The sequence below is a fragment of the Nanorana parkeri genome, unplaced genomic scaffold (genome assembly GCF_000935625.1).
Source record: "Nanorana parkeri isolate BGI_ZX_2015 unplaced genomic scaffold, ASM93562v1 scaffold941, whole genome shotgun sequence".
NCBI classification, from domain to species: Eukaryota; Metazoa; Chordata; class Amphibia; order Anura; family Dicroglossidae; genus Nanorana; species Nanorana parkeri.
This window is the reverse complement of record NW_017307209.1, coordinates 276094-290874: the sequence shown is the minus strand read 5'-3', so window position 1 is coordinate 290874 and position 14781 is coordinate 276094. Positions and strand designations below refer to the sequence as shown.

The 14781-nt window shown below is 41.1% G+C and overlaps 1 protein-coding gene across 1 annotated transcript in view; it reads left to right on the top strand.

Moving 5' to 3' along the window:
* The window catches only part of RASEF (RAS and EF-hand domain containing), an 86997-nt gene that overhangs the window by 53514 nt on the left and 18702 nt on the right, over window positions 1-14781 (top strand). The window contains exons 4-9 of the mRNA XM_018566358.1: window positions 6974-7069; window positions 7296-7373; window positions 7897-8012; window positions 8097-8165; window positions 10096-10180; window positions 13596-13672. Of these exons, the coding sequence (XP_018421860.1) occupies window positions 6974-7069; window positions 7296-7373; window positions 7897-8012; window positions 8097-8165; window positions 10096-10180; window positions 13596-13672 (521 nt within the window). The remainder of the gene's footprint in view (window positions 1-6973; window positions 7070-7295; window positions 7374-7896; window positions 8013-8096; window positions 8166-10095; window positions 10181-13595; window positions 13673-14781) is intronic.

Sequence of the window (14781 nt, the reverse complement as noted above, 5' to 3'; positions counted from 1 at the left end):
AAGACATGCTAAATATGTGTTTAGGTTTTTTTTTTTTTTAATCTTTATTTATACATTTTCAAGAATAGTTGCAAACCATACGTATAAAGCAGAGTAGAAAAAAAAGGGGAACAAGAAACCAACACATGTTTACATACAACAGACAAAGTCCAAGAGGATCACTAACATTTGTGGGTAAGTAGGCCAGCCTCACATCTATAAAGTGTTTAGGTTTTTCTTGAGAGTGTTATTCACAAAGGAGCCGAAGGATTAAGCTGGAGCTGGAGCCCTCCGGTTAAGCTGAACCGAAGGGCTACTTTACAGGCTATTCAAAATAGCCCGTACAGCAGCCAAAGGCAGCCGTGTGGCTCAGCCGAGCTGAATGCATATGCTTCGGCTCAGCTGAGCCAAAGTCGCAGCCGAAGGGGGGAGAATGGTCTGTCGAAGCAGATCGTTTTCTACGCACATGTAAACAACTTTGCGGAGCAAGCTGTAATGTCATGGTTGCCTCCACCCAGTTGTTGTCATTCAGTGACATACCAGCGTCTTCAGGTTATTTAACGACACTGGGCTGTCAATAAACGACAACAATTGGGCGCCCATTTGTTTTGATTTGTCCGGGACCTGCGGGAAGACAGCAAAAGGTGTCGGACAAATATGAACAGTTGGGCGGAGCTAGTGGTGATGTCACCGCCAGCTCCGCCCAATTGCTTGTTTTGCTGGCATCTGTCAAAATGTCATTTTGCAGTGGGAGTTCATCGCGTGCGGTCAGGTCGGCGGGCATCAGGTTTTTTTTTTACATTTCATCGAGTCATCGACGTGGACAACGCTGGACATCGTAATTGACCCTTGGATTACGCCGTTGGCTCAAAATTCGTCATTTCCATTGATGAAACGAATGAATATGTTTTTTCATTTTCATTTGTTTCGTCTGAAACAAATTTTTTTTGCCCTGCACATGTCTACTTGGTAAATGTAACGCGCTTAACACAGGGTAAACCATTTTACACACTACGTTGTCTCATAATGCTCCTTTTTTGGGTAAGGAGATTTTTTGCATAAGTTCCCATTTTAATACAAACCCCTTTTATTATACACCTTATGAGAGTTCCACAAAGTAAAACAGTCCTGGTTTCCTTGGTCATTGAACTGAAAATATTGAGTAAGGTGCTTAAGTATTTCCCCAGGCTATTGGGGATTAGAAAGCATGTACGTATTGAGCTCCCACAGGTTGTGTGGGGAATTATTATGATGTTTTGTATTTATTTGATTTTGAAAAATAAAGTATTACTGCAAGTGGTTAGTTTAGCATGCTATGGTACTTGTTTTGGGGTAATGTGAGTCTAAGGAGAGTGAAAGTCCTGAAGCTAGATCCACCAACAAAGGTTCTTGGTAGTTCTCCAGAAACTTTGGTAGCATGACAGAAATATATGACTATAATATCTGGCTACTCAACAAAGAGAAGAAACTGAACAAGCATAAAAAGATCGGAGAGAAAATAAAACAGCATGTACAGAATAGGCTGCGAATCAGCCGGGGGATAAACAATACAGTCTCAAAAGAGACCGTCGGCTAAGCAAAGCCGTAAAACCTGCAACTTGGTTGTGGAAAAAACAGAACAGACATTGCGAATGTAGCATGATAAAACAGTGCCCTCTAGTGTACTTTTGTAATATGGCAAGAGTGGCCCTATGACTTCCCACAACTTCATAGACAGATCATGACCAATTAGATTGCACTGATACAAAAAGTATGTGCAGATGACTAAAATACAACTAAAACTAAAATGCCATTTTAGTTTTAGTCTAGTTTTTTCGACTAAATCTCCAGTAGAGAAAATTGCCATGTATTTTCGTCATAGTTGTAGTCCTATTAACTTAGTTTTTATTTAGTTTTCGTCACTGAAAACATGCAACTGACGAAACGTATGATGAAAATGTTTCATCTACGAAATTTTCTTCTGGACATAGGCTGTTACTTTTTGTTCCCATTTAAATTTTTGCAGTGTTTAATGCACAGCATATTGCATAATAATTATTATTGGCTGCTCACACACCAAGATGTCCTGAAAACTGGACCTGTCACAAAGTTTGTAACACAAGACTCTTGTTGTGGTACCACAATGCAAACATGTAAGTGGTCCCTTCATGTTCACTTCACTTGCTGTAGAATTATCTTTTCCTCGTGTGGTTTGTTGTAGTGTCAGTTTGTCAATTAGTTGACATTTAATTTATTAAACACCCCACACATACTTACCCACAGCTAATACTCAATTTAGCTCACTCAGGGGAGGTAAAATAAGTTTTTAAAGGAGAACTATGGGGTTAAGGCTTTTCCCCATAGTTCTCCTTAGGATAACGGGAGGACACAAACTAGCGCCCTCCCGTCACCCTAGCCTCAGTATACCGCGAGCTGTAGCTCGCGGTATACTGAGACGCCGCAGTATACCGGGAGCTGCTGCTCGCGGTATACTGAGACGCTGAAACGGATCCCGACAATTGTGCCGGGATCTGCCCAGCTGCGTGACTGACAGCTGCCTCTGCCTATCTAGAGGCAGAGCCAGCTGTACCCGCCCCCTCCCCCTTCCGTTCCGCCAGTCAGCGCTGGTGGAGCAGGGAATCCAGCCCCTCCCCTGTCACGGCAGAGAGCCGTGACAGGATCAAGAGGTGAGCGAACGCTGGTATGTGTTCGCTCACCTCCCGATCTACTGAGCCGACCTGTGACAGTCTCATTGTCACAGGTCGGCTAGAACTATGAGGTGAGTGAAAAGCACTCACCTCATAGTTCTCCTTTAATTTTTTTCTGAGGCTTGTGCATCACATAACTAGATTTGGGGCCTGTTTAAACTGTCACACAGGAGGCTTTAGGTGTATTTTAGGAATTGGGGGGAGGGGGTGTGTAAGAATTCATTTTAGTGGCTAGGTTTAGTTTCAGGGCTCTGAGGAGTAGGGTTAAGTTTTAGCTTAAGTTTAAAGGAGAAGTATTGAGAAAGTTAAATATACGCTTCCCAATACTTTGGGCCAGCGTGTGACACTGCAGCTGTCACATGCTGGCTCTGTAGATGGAAAACTGAGCGATCACAAACCGCTGATCACTCACCTCACAGTCTTCTCTCTCACTATTCCTCCATCACTCACTGAAGGGACATACAGGGCAGGGGGCAGCACCACTGGCTCCGGCTCTAGAGAGGCAGAGCCAGCTTTCAGCCAGGCAACAGAGTGGATCCCGACAATATTGTCGGTTTTACCAGCTGCAGAGCAAGTCTGCACTTTCAGCTTATATCAGCCAGTGGCCTGTTATATGCTGAGTTTGGGTCACAGGAGTGCATTAGTAAATGTACTCATGTGATCCAAAAGAGATTTAACAACACATAAAAAACAAGGTTTGATATTAGTTCTCTTTTAATATACAGTACATTTGGAAAAACACTTTATTTTACACTTACCCACTTTGAAAAGCAACTTAATGAATTTCTGCTAGTGCATATAAAGGAATTTTTTGCTGAAATAAAATGTGAATTATAATATATTTACCATGTACTTTCAGCACCATCTAGTGTAGTAGTTTGGAAGCAACAAACACATGCAGCAAGTTCAGTATATTACAAACTGGATCACTAAACGAACTTATGTATCTCAAAGTGCCAACCCTTCATTTAGACCTGAATACTCTCAGGGGGGCTCTGCAGTTCTGAGGTGGGCTGTGCGGCTCTCAGGTGGGCTCTGTGGGGTTTTTGGTATTCTGTACAGGCTCTCAGGGGATCTGTGCAGCTCTCAGACGGTCTATTATGGCTTTTGGGTGGGCTCTGTGGTCCCTCTGGTGGTATGTATGGGCTCTCTGGGGGGCTGTGCGGCTCTCGGGTGGCCTATAAGGGTTTTCAAGTGGTTTATATGGGCTCTCTGTGGGGCTATTCTGCATTGCTGTATAATTATCATACAGCAATGCAGAATACCACCAGCTATGCGGGACTACAAGTCCCAGCAATACATTATAATGAAAGTCAGCGCTACACAGCAGAGGCGTAACTAGAAACCTAGTCTTCCCCGCAGCAATAATAATTTATTATTGTTGCGGGGAAGGGGGGCAATTATTATCGATGCCTGGGGGAGAATTGTTTTTAGGCAGGAGTTAATTAAAAAAAAAACCCCATGAAGCAATAATAATCACCCCCTTACCCGCAGCAATAATAAATTATCCTTGGGCTAGATTAATACTGCAGCCGGGACAGGAATGACTATTAGTTATTACCGTATTTGCTGGCGTATAAGACGACCCCCCACTTTTGTGTAAAAAATATAGGTTTTTGACTATACTCGTCGTATAAGACGAGTATAGCCCAAAATAATGTTTAAATGCACCCACTAAGATCCATGGTGGTATTCCCGAGTGTGGCTCGGGGGTAATTTTCAGTACCATAAGCAGTAACCCCGAGCCACAATTGGGAATACAGTCTCTTACCTTGTCCATGATCCCCGCTGTGTCCTCTGTCTTCCGCTGAGTCAATCACGGCAGGCTTTGTATTTAATGAATACAGGCTTTGAATACTTAATTGTCGGCTGCCGCAGCTCTACGTGTTCCTCTGCGGCAGCCGAAAATGGTGAAATAGTCCCCTCTCTTCTGCTGTCAGTTCAGCGGGGGGAGAGAGGGAACTACTAACTACTAATTGGACTGGGACCGCTATCGCTGCGTCCCTTTTATAATGCGGACTTGGGCTCGCAAGCCAGCAGAGGGGGCCCCACGTGCCCACTCTGGCACGCGTGCCATAGGTTCGCCAAAGCTGGTATAGAAAATGGAAAATGTGCATTTGTGGTTGATACAGCGATAAATATGTTGTATGACCATATTGTTTTGTGCCTGGGTACAAAATGCAGAGCTACACAAATTTCTGAAAAACTATAACTGAGCCGTCATGCTTCGGGATTATTCATAAGAATTAAGATGCGACCTGATAATGCTTATTTACATATGTAGGAGTGATTAATATGTAAAATGATATTAATAAATGGTATATAGCATATATATACAAGTATATACAATATTACAATATAAGAAATGGCCTGCTGTAAAGTAGCCACTGCTCCAAACTCACTCTCGTGATGGAATACATCTCAATAAAAATTAGTAAATTAAACGCGAGATTGTAGTCCATCACAGGAGCGAGCTTGGAGCCGTGGTTACATTACAACACACACAGAGACCACGGGGAACAAAAGTAGCCACCCTCCAGAAGGAAGGACAGTGTCAGCACCAATTCAGAGATGATTTGATGATCTACAGCTGAGTGATACACAAATAAGGTACATTTTTGTTAATAGTTAAGGTGCTTGAATGTATTTCTAAGATTTAACTCCTGAGTGTCACTTTAAGGGATATAAAGATATGGCAAATTGTTGTATTTTATAATCCAGATATTAGATGCCTAATATACTTAATATATTTCTATATCTATTTGTAAATACTGTTGTAGGAATTACACTGGTGTCCAATGAAGCAGAAAATCACTTTGTGTCAGTAGTTAATAAACTAAATGATATGCACAATACATTATGTACAGTGTTTACTAGAATTGTAAATTGGCGTGTTTTCTTTATATAATATAAGAAGGTAACTATTTAGAGGCAGTACTTTTGTAATCATCCCACTGTAAACACATAGGCCTTCATGCCATCTTAGAGTAAAACTTAAAGGAGAACTATGAGGCGGGTAAAAATCACTCAGCTTCATCACGCAGCTGAGCCTCCAGAATCGCTTCTAGCGTACAGCCGGCTTTACAAGTTTAAAGAGTTGCTGCCGGGAGTCTAATTAAATAGCCCCGATGCCAGTGATGTACACTGTACGTTGCTGGTCATGAGGGGTTAAATCAGCTGTAGTTGACTTTAGAGTTTTGTTTCGTTTCTCTGTATTGGATCTGGATCCTGATTTGTGTAGGTCGGCCGCAGCTGCACTGCTTCCCCCCTCCTCTTCTTTCTGTATTGGCTGTGTTTGGTTATTACAATGTGTCCCTCTCCTACTGCTGTTTTATGTTCTCTTTCTCTTGATAGTATTTCTGCAATTGTACTTTGGAGTATGTCTCATATTGTTCTTTTTCTTCCACGAATAAAAATATTAAAAAAATTACAACAAAGGCATATTTCGAAATGCTTAGTAATGGCTATCTACAAACAGATACTTGCAGGCTTTTGCATATCCTATTTTTATTTTATTCCCTATTCTTCTCACAGTGGCCATTTTCAATAAGAGCAGATGACTCCATGTTCCTGGATCTCTAGCACATATGACTAAGACATGTGAGCATGCACCTCATATCAGAGGGAAAAACATGCCTTTCCCTGAGATTTTTGCAGTTTACAGATTAGATTTTGCCCAGTAATGCACTGGTGATGTAAACTTCCCATGATTTACCTGTTAGGCTAGGATTACATCACTAATGCCTAAGAGTTCCAGGAAGCGGAAAATCAGTAATTTTAAGTAAAAGCAAAAAAAATTAGTAACTAATAAATGATACATGATTCATATCAGGATGCAGAGCTGATTATGTGATTTTTAGTAAAAGGGGGTAAAGGTCTGCTTTTAAGTATCATCAAAAATTGCCCAGTAGTCCCTGTGTGGTGCAATAGGATCAGGAATGCCAGGCTACGTGTATTGATGTTGTTTTCAGAAGTGTCTACTGTACAACCCCTACAATCTTTTATAGAAAACATTATAAACATTATTTTTTATCTTTTTTATGTTCTTACTTTCTTTGAGCTGCTATATGTGTGTTTCACTTACATGATATATAAGATGAGAACCGGTCTTGACTGATTCATTTTCCATCCTTTTCTGCAGATGAAAGTCACCAATGGTAAAAATACATACAAACCAATCTTTTCATGTGTACTGCAGTAGTCATTTCCATTTCATCAAAGGCATTGAGTATCTTTCATCCATGTTTTCTCAGTGTTGACATTGAGCAGGACATGACCAGATTACATTGATGTGTTTACTATTCCAGGAGAAGAGAAAAGCAGAGGAAGTCCTCAATGACTTGAAGCGACAACATGAATCTGAAGTAGCTGAGCTCCAGGTGACAATCAAGAAACTGAAAAAGGTAACCAAAGATCCTTTCATGCCATAACACCATCTACATTGTAAACATCCTAACAAATTACATAAAATTGATAATCTGTTATATACATTCCTAGAACATGGGAAAAGTCTAAACTGGTTTATTGATTTGATATTATCTATTACTGTACATAGAATACGTGACTGGTAACTCTCTATGACTGAATTAATTAACCTATTCTTTTAATTTTGCTATTCTATTTTACTAGCTGGAAGAACAATCAAAAAGCATAAACTTAAAAGAAGATGTGGCTGCTTTAAGAAAGCGATTGCATGAGTTGACTCTGGTAAGTGACATGGACTGATTCATTATTTTTTTTCAGATAACTTTTACATAGGGCACATACAATGCTGTTTAAACACCTCTCTCTGGGCAGCTTAATAACACCTGCTAGCTCCAATCATGCAAATGCGATCAACATCTTACTTCCATGAGGTCTCTGACCCCATGCTGGTTATGATAAACAGATTATGTTGATTGGAGCAACCTTCACCTTATCTATTCCTAGATAATTTTTGTACAAGTCATTCTGAATTGAGAAAGCTAGTCAGATGACCAGTGAAACGTCTTCAAGAAAAATACAGCAAGTCCAGTTGGCTTGATTTATTTTTTACAAATATACCTTGACCTGGATGAATGAGAACCTTCACAGACAAACCAACTCCTTACTTAGTGGGTGATACCCAGAATTACATGTTGACAATTTTAAATTGGTTAGTGTGGCTTCATTGCCTGCTTTTTTGTAACACATTAGCATGTAAAGCTCACAATATTAGTGCAAATAAATTGTCATTGCATGTTTCCAACAGGAAAATCAGAAACTTAAGAAAGAGCTTCTGGAGGCCCAGACAAGCATCTCTTTCCTTCAGAGCGAACTTGATGCTCTGAAAAGTGATTATGCTGACCAGAGTCTAAGCTCTGAAAGGTAGGTCACAGTTATTGTTACATGTTAAATACATTTCAATAATTCATTTAACATATATAAGATGGGCTTATTTTCCTTTTTTAGAGATATGGAAATAATCAGGGAATATACAGATGAACGGGAAAATTTGGCACACCAAATTGAAATTCTTCAGTATGTATATCTTTAATGTATATTTTATTTACATAAATACAGAAGTTTTATCAATTTTGTATTGGACTGGTGGAAGGTTCAGTCCCTATTCATTATCAGGAAACTTCCCTTATTCGTTACTATGATGAACTATACTAAACTTCATATATGTTTTAAATGTATGTAAATTCTAATAACGCATTTATCTTATTTGCTCCCTTTTCGATTGTTAAATATACTACTGAAAGTGTTTTGTTATATCTGTTTGATAAGTTTTATAAGAAAAAAAACATAACAAAAAAAACCTATTGATGCTGCCAGAAATCCAATGAGCTGATAACTTCCTATGCTCTCTCCCTCTACCGACTGATATCAGTTTGCACTGCTCCTGGTTCTCTTTGTGAACTACAGAACACCTCTCCCCTATGATATAGGTCTGCGGAGGGGGTGTTCTGTATTCATGATACAGTCCATGAACCCATCGCGCTCAAAACCGCTGTTCCTTATAAAAGACGGGTGCTGCGGCAGTCGACGGATGGCAACCGTCTATAATCACAGGGTAACACATGAAACATAGCACATTGCATCAAAAAGCAACGTTTTGGGGTCTCGCAGGATCCTCTTCATCAGGCAAAATGAAGGGGATCCTGTGAGACCCCGAAACGTTGCTTTTTGATGCATTGTGCTATGTTTCATACGTCAATAAACAGACGCCATTGATTCATTACTTGGAGTGCCGGTGTCTATGTTATCCTGTTCTGTATTCATAACACACTTTCAGTCCTAGTGTGACAATGCTGCTTTTCCATAGGTAAAATAGATTGAGTGAGGGTTGTCACCTTAGCACAGAATGTGTGTTCCTGACAAGATCAAGAAAGTAAAGAAAGGAAAAATGTCCTGAGAAAGGAAAACTAATGAACCCAGCACATTTAAGGACTGGTCTGCTGTAATATATTACATTTTGTTCCTAGGTTTTATTAAACTTTAATCCTCACAGTTATTACTATAGATAATCCAAAGAGGGCAGTTAACAACAATGGTGGTCAGCCCCTACTTAATCATTTACTTGATCTTTATTATCTGAAACCGTTATTAAACTGATTTCAATAATCAATATGCACTCCCTTTATGGGTTAAGGCAATAAAAGACAAGTCATTATCTTCCAAGGGCATTATGTTATGCTATACTCCGAAGTTCTCTCATGGCAACCTTGTTTGCCTCCTTGTGAAGGACAAAGTTAAGCCACTATTTTTGAATGTTAAATGTCTTTGTCCCTTAAGCCATGTATTCGGTTTCCTCTCTTACGGCACATAACTGCTGTTGTCCCAGGATATCCACCCATAGTGTAATCTGCTTTGGTTGTGTTTGGCATTTATGTCTTGATAGTTAAGTGGAACGTACTTGTTAAATGTGGATAAGGTTTACCATTAAACTTATGCAAAAAAGTATTCAGTAAAAGCATAACAAGTTCATTAGCAAACTGCATACCATTTTACATCAAAAACAATATGCACATTGTAATAGTGCCTGTGATTTTTTTTATTTACAATTAACTGTTTATTATACACTATGTACACATTTCAAATTACAAAGGTTAATAAAAAAAAGATTTAGAAAACATGAAAACATTTTTTAAAGAGATGGCATTTGAGTACTGTATGGAACAAACAGTATTGTATTTTCCATCTGCTACAACGATATTGATTTTTTTTTAAGTGTTACTTTCTGGCTGAATAATGAGTGATAACCTCTGACAAAAGGAATTGCTGTTATTCAGTGCACAGTTTCACTATTGTTGAGCGCTAAAGCATTCCTGTTATAGAAATACCCTTTCATCAAATGTTATGACCTGGTTGTACCGTCACTTTTAGTCTGATTCTTGTTATTATGTTGTAACTTATGTTTGAAACTTTCTGCTTCTTTGGCTGACATTACATTTTTCGATTACAGAACAGCTAATAGAAAGCTGCATGACAGTAATGATGGACTGCGGAGTGTGCTGGAGAACAGTTTGATCAAGTACAACAGATCACTGGTACGTAGATGTTCCAGACACTGGGTGCTGCTCCTTTAGTGCCAGTAATGATATGCTCCCTGCAAGGACATCAGCACACAAAAGTGGTGATGAGTTTGTCTCAGGGCAGCCACATCTTCATCACACTTTTGTTAAGTGGGTGGGATATGTTAGGCAGCAAGTGAACATTTTGTCCCAGGAGTTGATGTGTTGGAAGCACAAAAGAAATGGGTGAGCATAAGGATTTGAGTGACTTTGAGAAGAGCCAAATTGTGATGGCTAGATCACTGGGTCAGAGCAACTCTAAAATTGCAGCTCTTATGGGATGTTCCTGGTTTGCGGTGGTCAGAACGTACCAAAAGGGGTCCAAGGATACCCAAGGCTCATTGATGCATGTGGGGAGGGCTAGCCCATGTAGTCCATTCCAATAGAAGAACTACTGTATCTCAAATTGCTGAAAAAGTTAATGTTGGTTTCTATAAAAAGGTGTCTGAACACACAGTGCATTGCAGTTTGTTGCCTATGGGGCTGCATAGCCGCGGACCAGTCAGGGTGCCCATGCTGACCCGTGTCCGCCACCAAAAGTGCCTACAATGGGCATGTGAGCATCAGAACTGGACCATGGAGCAATGGAAAAAGGTGATCTGGTTTGATGAATCATGCTTTATTTTGCATCAAGTGGATGGCTGGGTGCATGTATGTTGCTTATTTGGGGAAGAGATGGCACCAGGATGCACTATGGGAAGAAGGCAAGCTGACGGAGGCAGTGTGATGCTTTGAGCAATGTTCTGCTGGGAAACCTTGGGTCCTGCCATTCATCATACTTTGACATGTACCACCTACCTAAGCATTGTTGCTTCATGGAAAGGTATTCCCTGATGGCAGTGGCCTCTTTTAGCCGGATAATCTGCCCTGTAACACTGAGAAAATGGTTCAAGGATGGTTTGGGGAACACAACAACGGGTTTGGGATGTTGACTTGGCTTTCAATTTCTCCAGATCTCAATCCAATCGAACATCCGTGGGATGTGCTGGAGAAGCAAGTCCATAGAGGCCCCACCTGACAACTTGCATTACTTAAAGGATCTGTTACTGATGGTTTGATGCCAGATACCACAGCATACCTTCAGAGGTCTAGTGGTGTGTCCATGCTTAGACGGGTCAAGGCTGTTTTGGTGGCATAAGGGAGACCTACTCAATTTTAGGCAGGTGTTTTTAGTGTATATATTGTGGTATTGTGTGGCAATCCCACTGTAGAATTGGGTGTTATTAGGAAGCAGAGGTTGTCTGGATTCTGCTTGGGATCCTGGAACTGGGAGATTTCAAAGTGATTCAGAAGGGATGAGATCTCCAGTCCTGGGTCCAGGCTTTAGCAGTGACCAGCACCCGATGTTTGCACGTGTGCACAGCCCTTAAGGTAAAGATGCTGGCTAGAGGAATTAGCTCCTGCAGGGAAATAGGAACAGACTGTGTTCAGAGGTCAGGAGGACTCCCACAGAAGTCAGAGAGGAGTCAGGTGAGCTCCTACTGGGATAGGAATTCCCCCATAAATGAAAGTGGAGTCAGGTGGTGTGTGTGCTGGAGGCACACAAAAACAGCCAGGGAGGCTGGGAGAGAACTGGTGAGGCTAGGAGAGCTATGTGGAATATGTGACCTGCAAAAGGTAAAGAATTCCAACCCTTTCTCAGCTGTTCCAGGGCAGATCGGCATCGAAGATTGTATGTGCAGGAGAACCGATCTGCCCTGGAACAGCTGATGGGTCCTGAAATTAAAAACTGGGCGGGATCACATTAAATTGTGTGACCACGTGACCGGTCACACATTCCACCGCTGAAAAAGTGGGCGGGATTACGTTAAATTGTGTGACCACATCACCGATCACACATTCTAACGCAGACACAAACTTTGATAGAACATCGCCACTACAAGTGTGGAACAACACTTCCAAGAGGACCAGTGGGTCAGAAGTGCTAATGTTTAAAGTGGAAGCCAGGAGGCTAAACTTGTGTTATGTTGCAAGTATTGAATAGAATCTTATGCTGAACAACCCCTGCGAGGGTATTCATGGTGGAGGTATATACTTTCATTACACTAAAAGTGGGCCACCAAGCCCTTAAACAGAAGGTATTGCGAGGGGACTGCATCCTTAAAGGAGAACTATGGGGTTAAGGCTTTTCCCCATAGTTCTCCTTAGGGTAACGGGAGGACACAAGCTAGCGTCCTCCCGCCACCCTAGGCTCAGTATACCGCGAGCTGTAGCTCGCGGTATACTGAGACGCTGCAGTATACCGCGGTCTGCTGCTCGCGGTATACTGGGACACTGAAGCGGATCCCGGCAATTATGCCGGGATCCGCCCAGCTGCGTGACTAACAGCTGGCTCTGCCTATCTAGAGGCAGAGCCAGCTGTACCCGCCCCCTGCCCCGTCCGTTCAGCTAGTCAACGCTGGCGGATCGGAGCGGGGAGGGGGGAAATCCAGCCCCTCCCCTGTCACGGCAGAGAGCCGTGACAGGATCGAGAGGTGACCTCCCGATCTACTGAGCCGACCTGTGACAGTCTCATTGTCACAGGTCGGCTAGAACTATGAGGTGAGTGAAAAGCACTCACCTCATAGTTCTCCTTTTAAGCGCTCACCATATATGCTAATATCCCCAAACATCGCAATATATACAAATATATATATATACTGTAGATTTATTGATGTACCGAATAGCCATAACATTATGACCACCTACCTAAAATTGAGAAGTCTTTATCACTTTGTTTGCCTGATGAAGGGACCGGAGAGGTTCTGAAACGTTGTTTGATGTGGTGATATGAACTGCTTCCAGAGTTCAGTTCACCTTTAAGTATTTCACAAAAGTTTTTGATTGTTTTATTGTACTTATGATACCATCAAGGGGATAGACAGAATACGAATAGTGTATTAATAGTGGTAAAGAAATGTTTCCTGCTTTAACTTTGGATAACTTCTTTCACTAGAATCTCTCAGATTTGCCTTAGATTCCCTGCAAAAATAATGCTTTGTCACAAAAATCTGTCTCTCTATCTCTATTGATCCATTACTCTTAATGGCAGAAAGAGATAGACCTTTTCACTGTGCCCAAGAATAATTTAGCTATAATAGAATCTTAAAAAAACCCAATTAAAACCTTTTGACTGGAATGACTTTGGTCACAAAGGGCACAACGTATTACCTGTGAAATTGGGACTAATTTACCATATAATTGATGCTTAGGTGCAAATTCTACCAGTTACCTGAACAAGTAGTATATTGAACTGTAGTTTACATGTAATTGTGAAGAATGTGGAATAGAGTGTTAGCAAGCTGCTTCTAAACAGAGGTTCTAGTTGGGGCTTGGGCTGCCAACATTCTTTTTCTACAAATTTTTCTACAAACAGGAATGTTACTGGATACATTTTTGTTGTTGTTTTCAGCGTGCAAACACGTCACCGGGAAGTACCATTTCCAGGAACAGTCCCAAGTTAAACAGATGTAATTCTCCATATGACCGGTATAGTAAAATGCTTACATCATGTTAAATGATTGGGGGAGAAAGAAAGATATGTGTCTTTTCTTGGGTCAGACCACAAAACTCTAATGTGACATCTACTGTACTTGGATTTTAAAGCAAAATCTTTCGAATGTATGCAATTAGAGTTGTATGTGTTGAACAACTGCTGTTTTTATTAACAATAATCAATGAGCTTTTATCCTTAAAACATGAAAGGGAAAAACTGATTGCTTTTTTGTTTTACCTGTAAAAAGGTTATATATGTATGGATGTACTCTTGTCTATTGCTAAATAATTACTGTAGTTGAAAATGCTTGGTGATCATGTCAAGCTGGCCAATGACAACTCTTAATAAAAGTGGATCATGGTTTTCAAATATCAGGCTGTTTCCATACTGAGTATGCTCCTTATTGCATACATACATATCCCAACACTCCCTATGTGCAAGTTCTAAACCTTTATTTTTGTATGGATCAGAGAACACATCAAGTTCTATGACTTGGGGGGATACTATAATCAGATGTAATGATGAGTAAATCTACCAAGGTTCTACTCTCCAAGGGAAAAACATACACAGGTTTGTGAACCACAAATCCCATTAAAGTCAGTGGATTTTGCTTCTCTTAGACATGTCTATTTTTTCGTGTGCGATTGTCTAGCTTTTATTTAAACTATAATGATTTGGGGGGGTTGTGGTGCTTCTGGTTTAACCGATTTACCGCACAGCAATTTGGCAGCATCCATGCGCAGCACTGCTGCCTCTGCTTTTAGGGATGGGCGTCCTTGTCACTGTTTGGGAGGTTAATGCCTTACATTTATTTTTACTATGCGATAAGGGGGAACGTTGACCTGAGAAAATCGGCGGAACTAGCAGTGACGTCACGGCCGCATCTGCCTATTTGTTTTGATTTGGCTGTGACCTGGGAAGACCCACAGGTGACAGCCAAATGGTGATGTCACTACTAGCTCCTCCTATTTGTTGACATTTGGCCGACACTTGTGAGTCTTCTTGGATCACGGCCAACTCAAACCAAATCGGTGGACCCAGTCGTGATGTCACAGCTGACAGCTGTCATTTTGTGGCATGTGTTCGTCGGGTGAGGACTGGT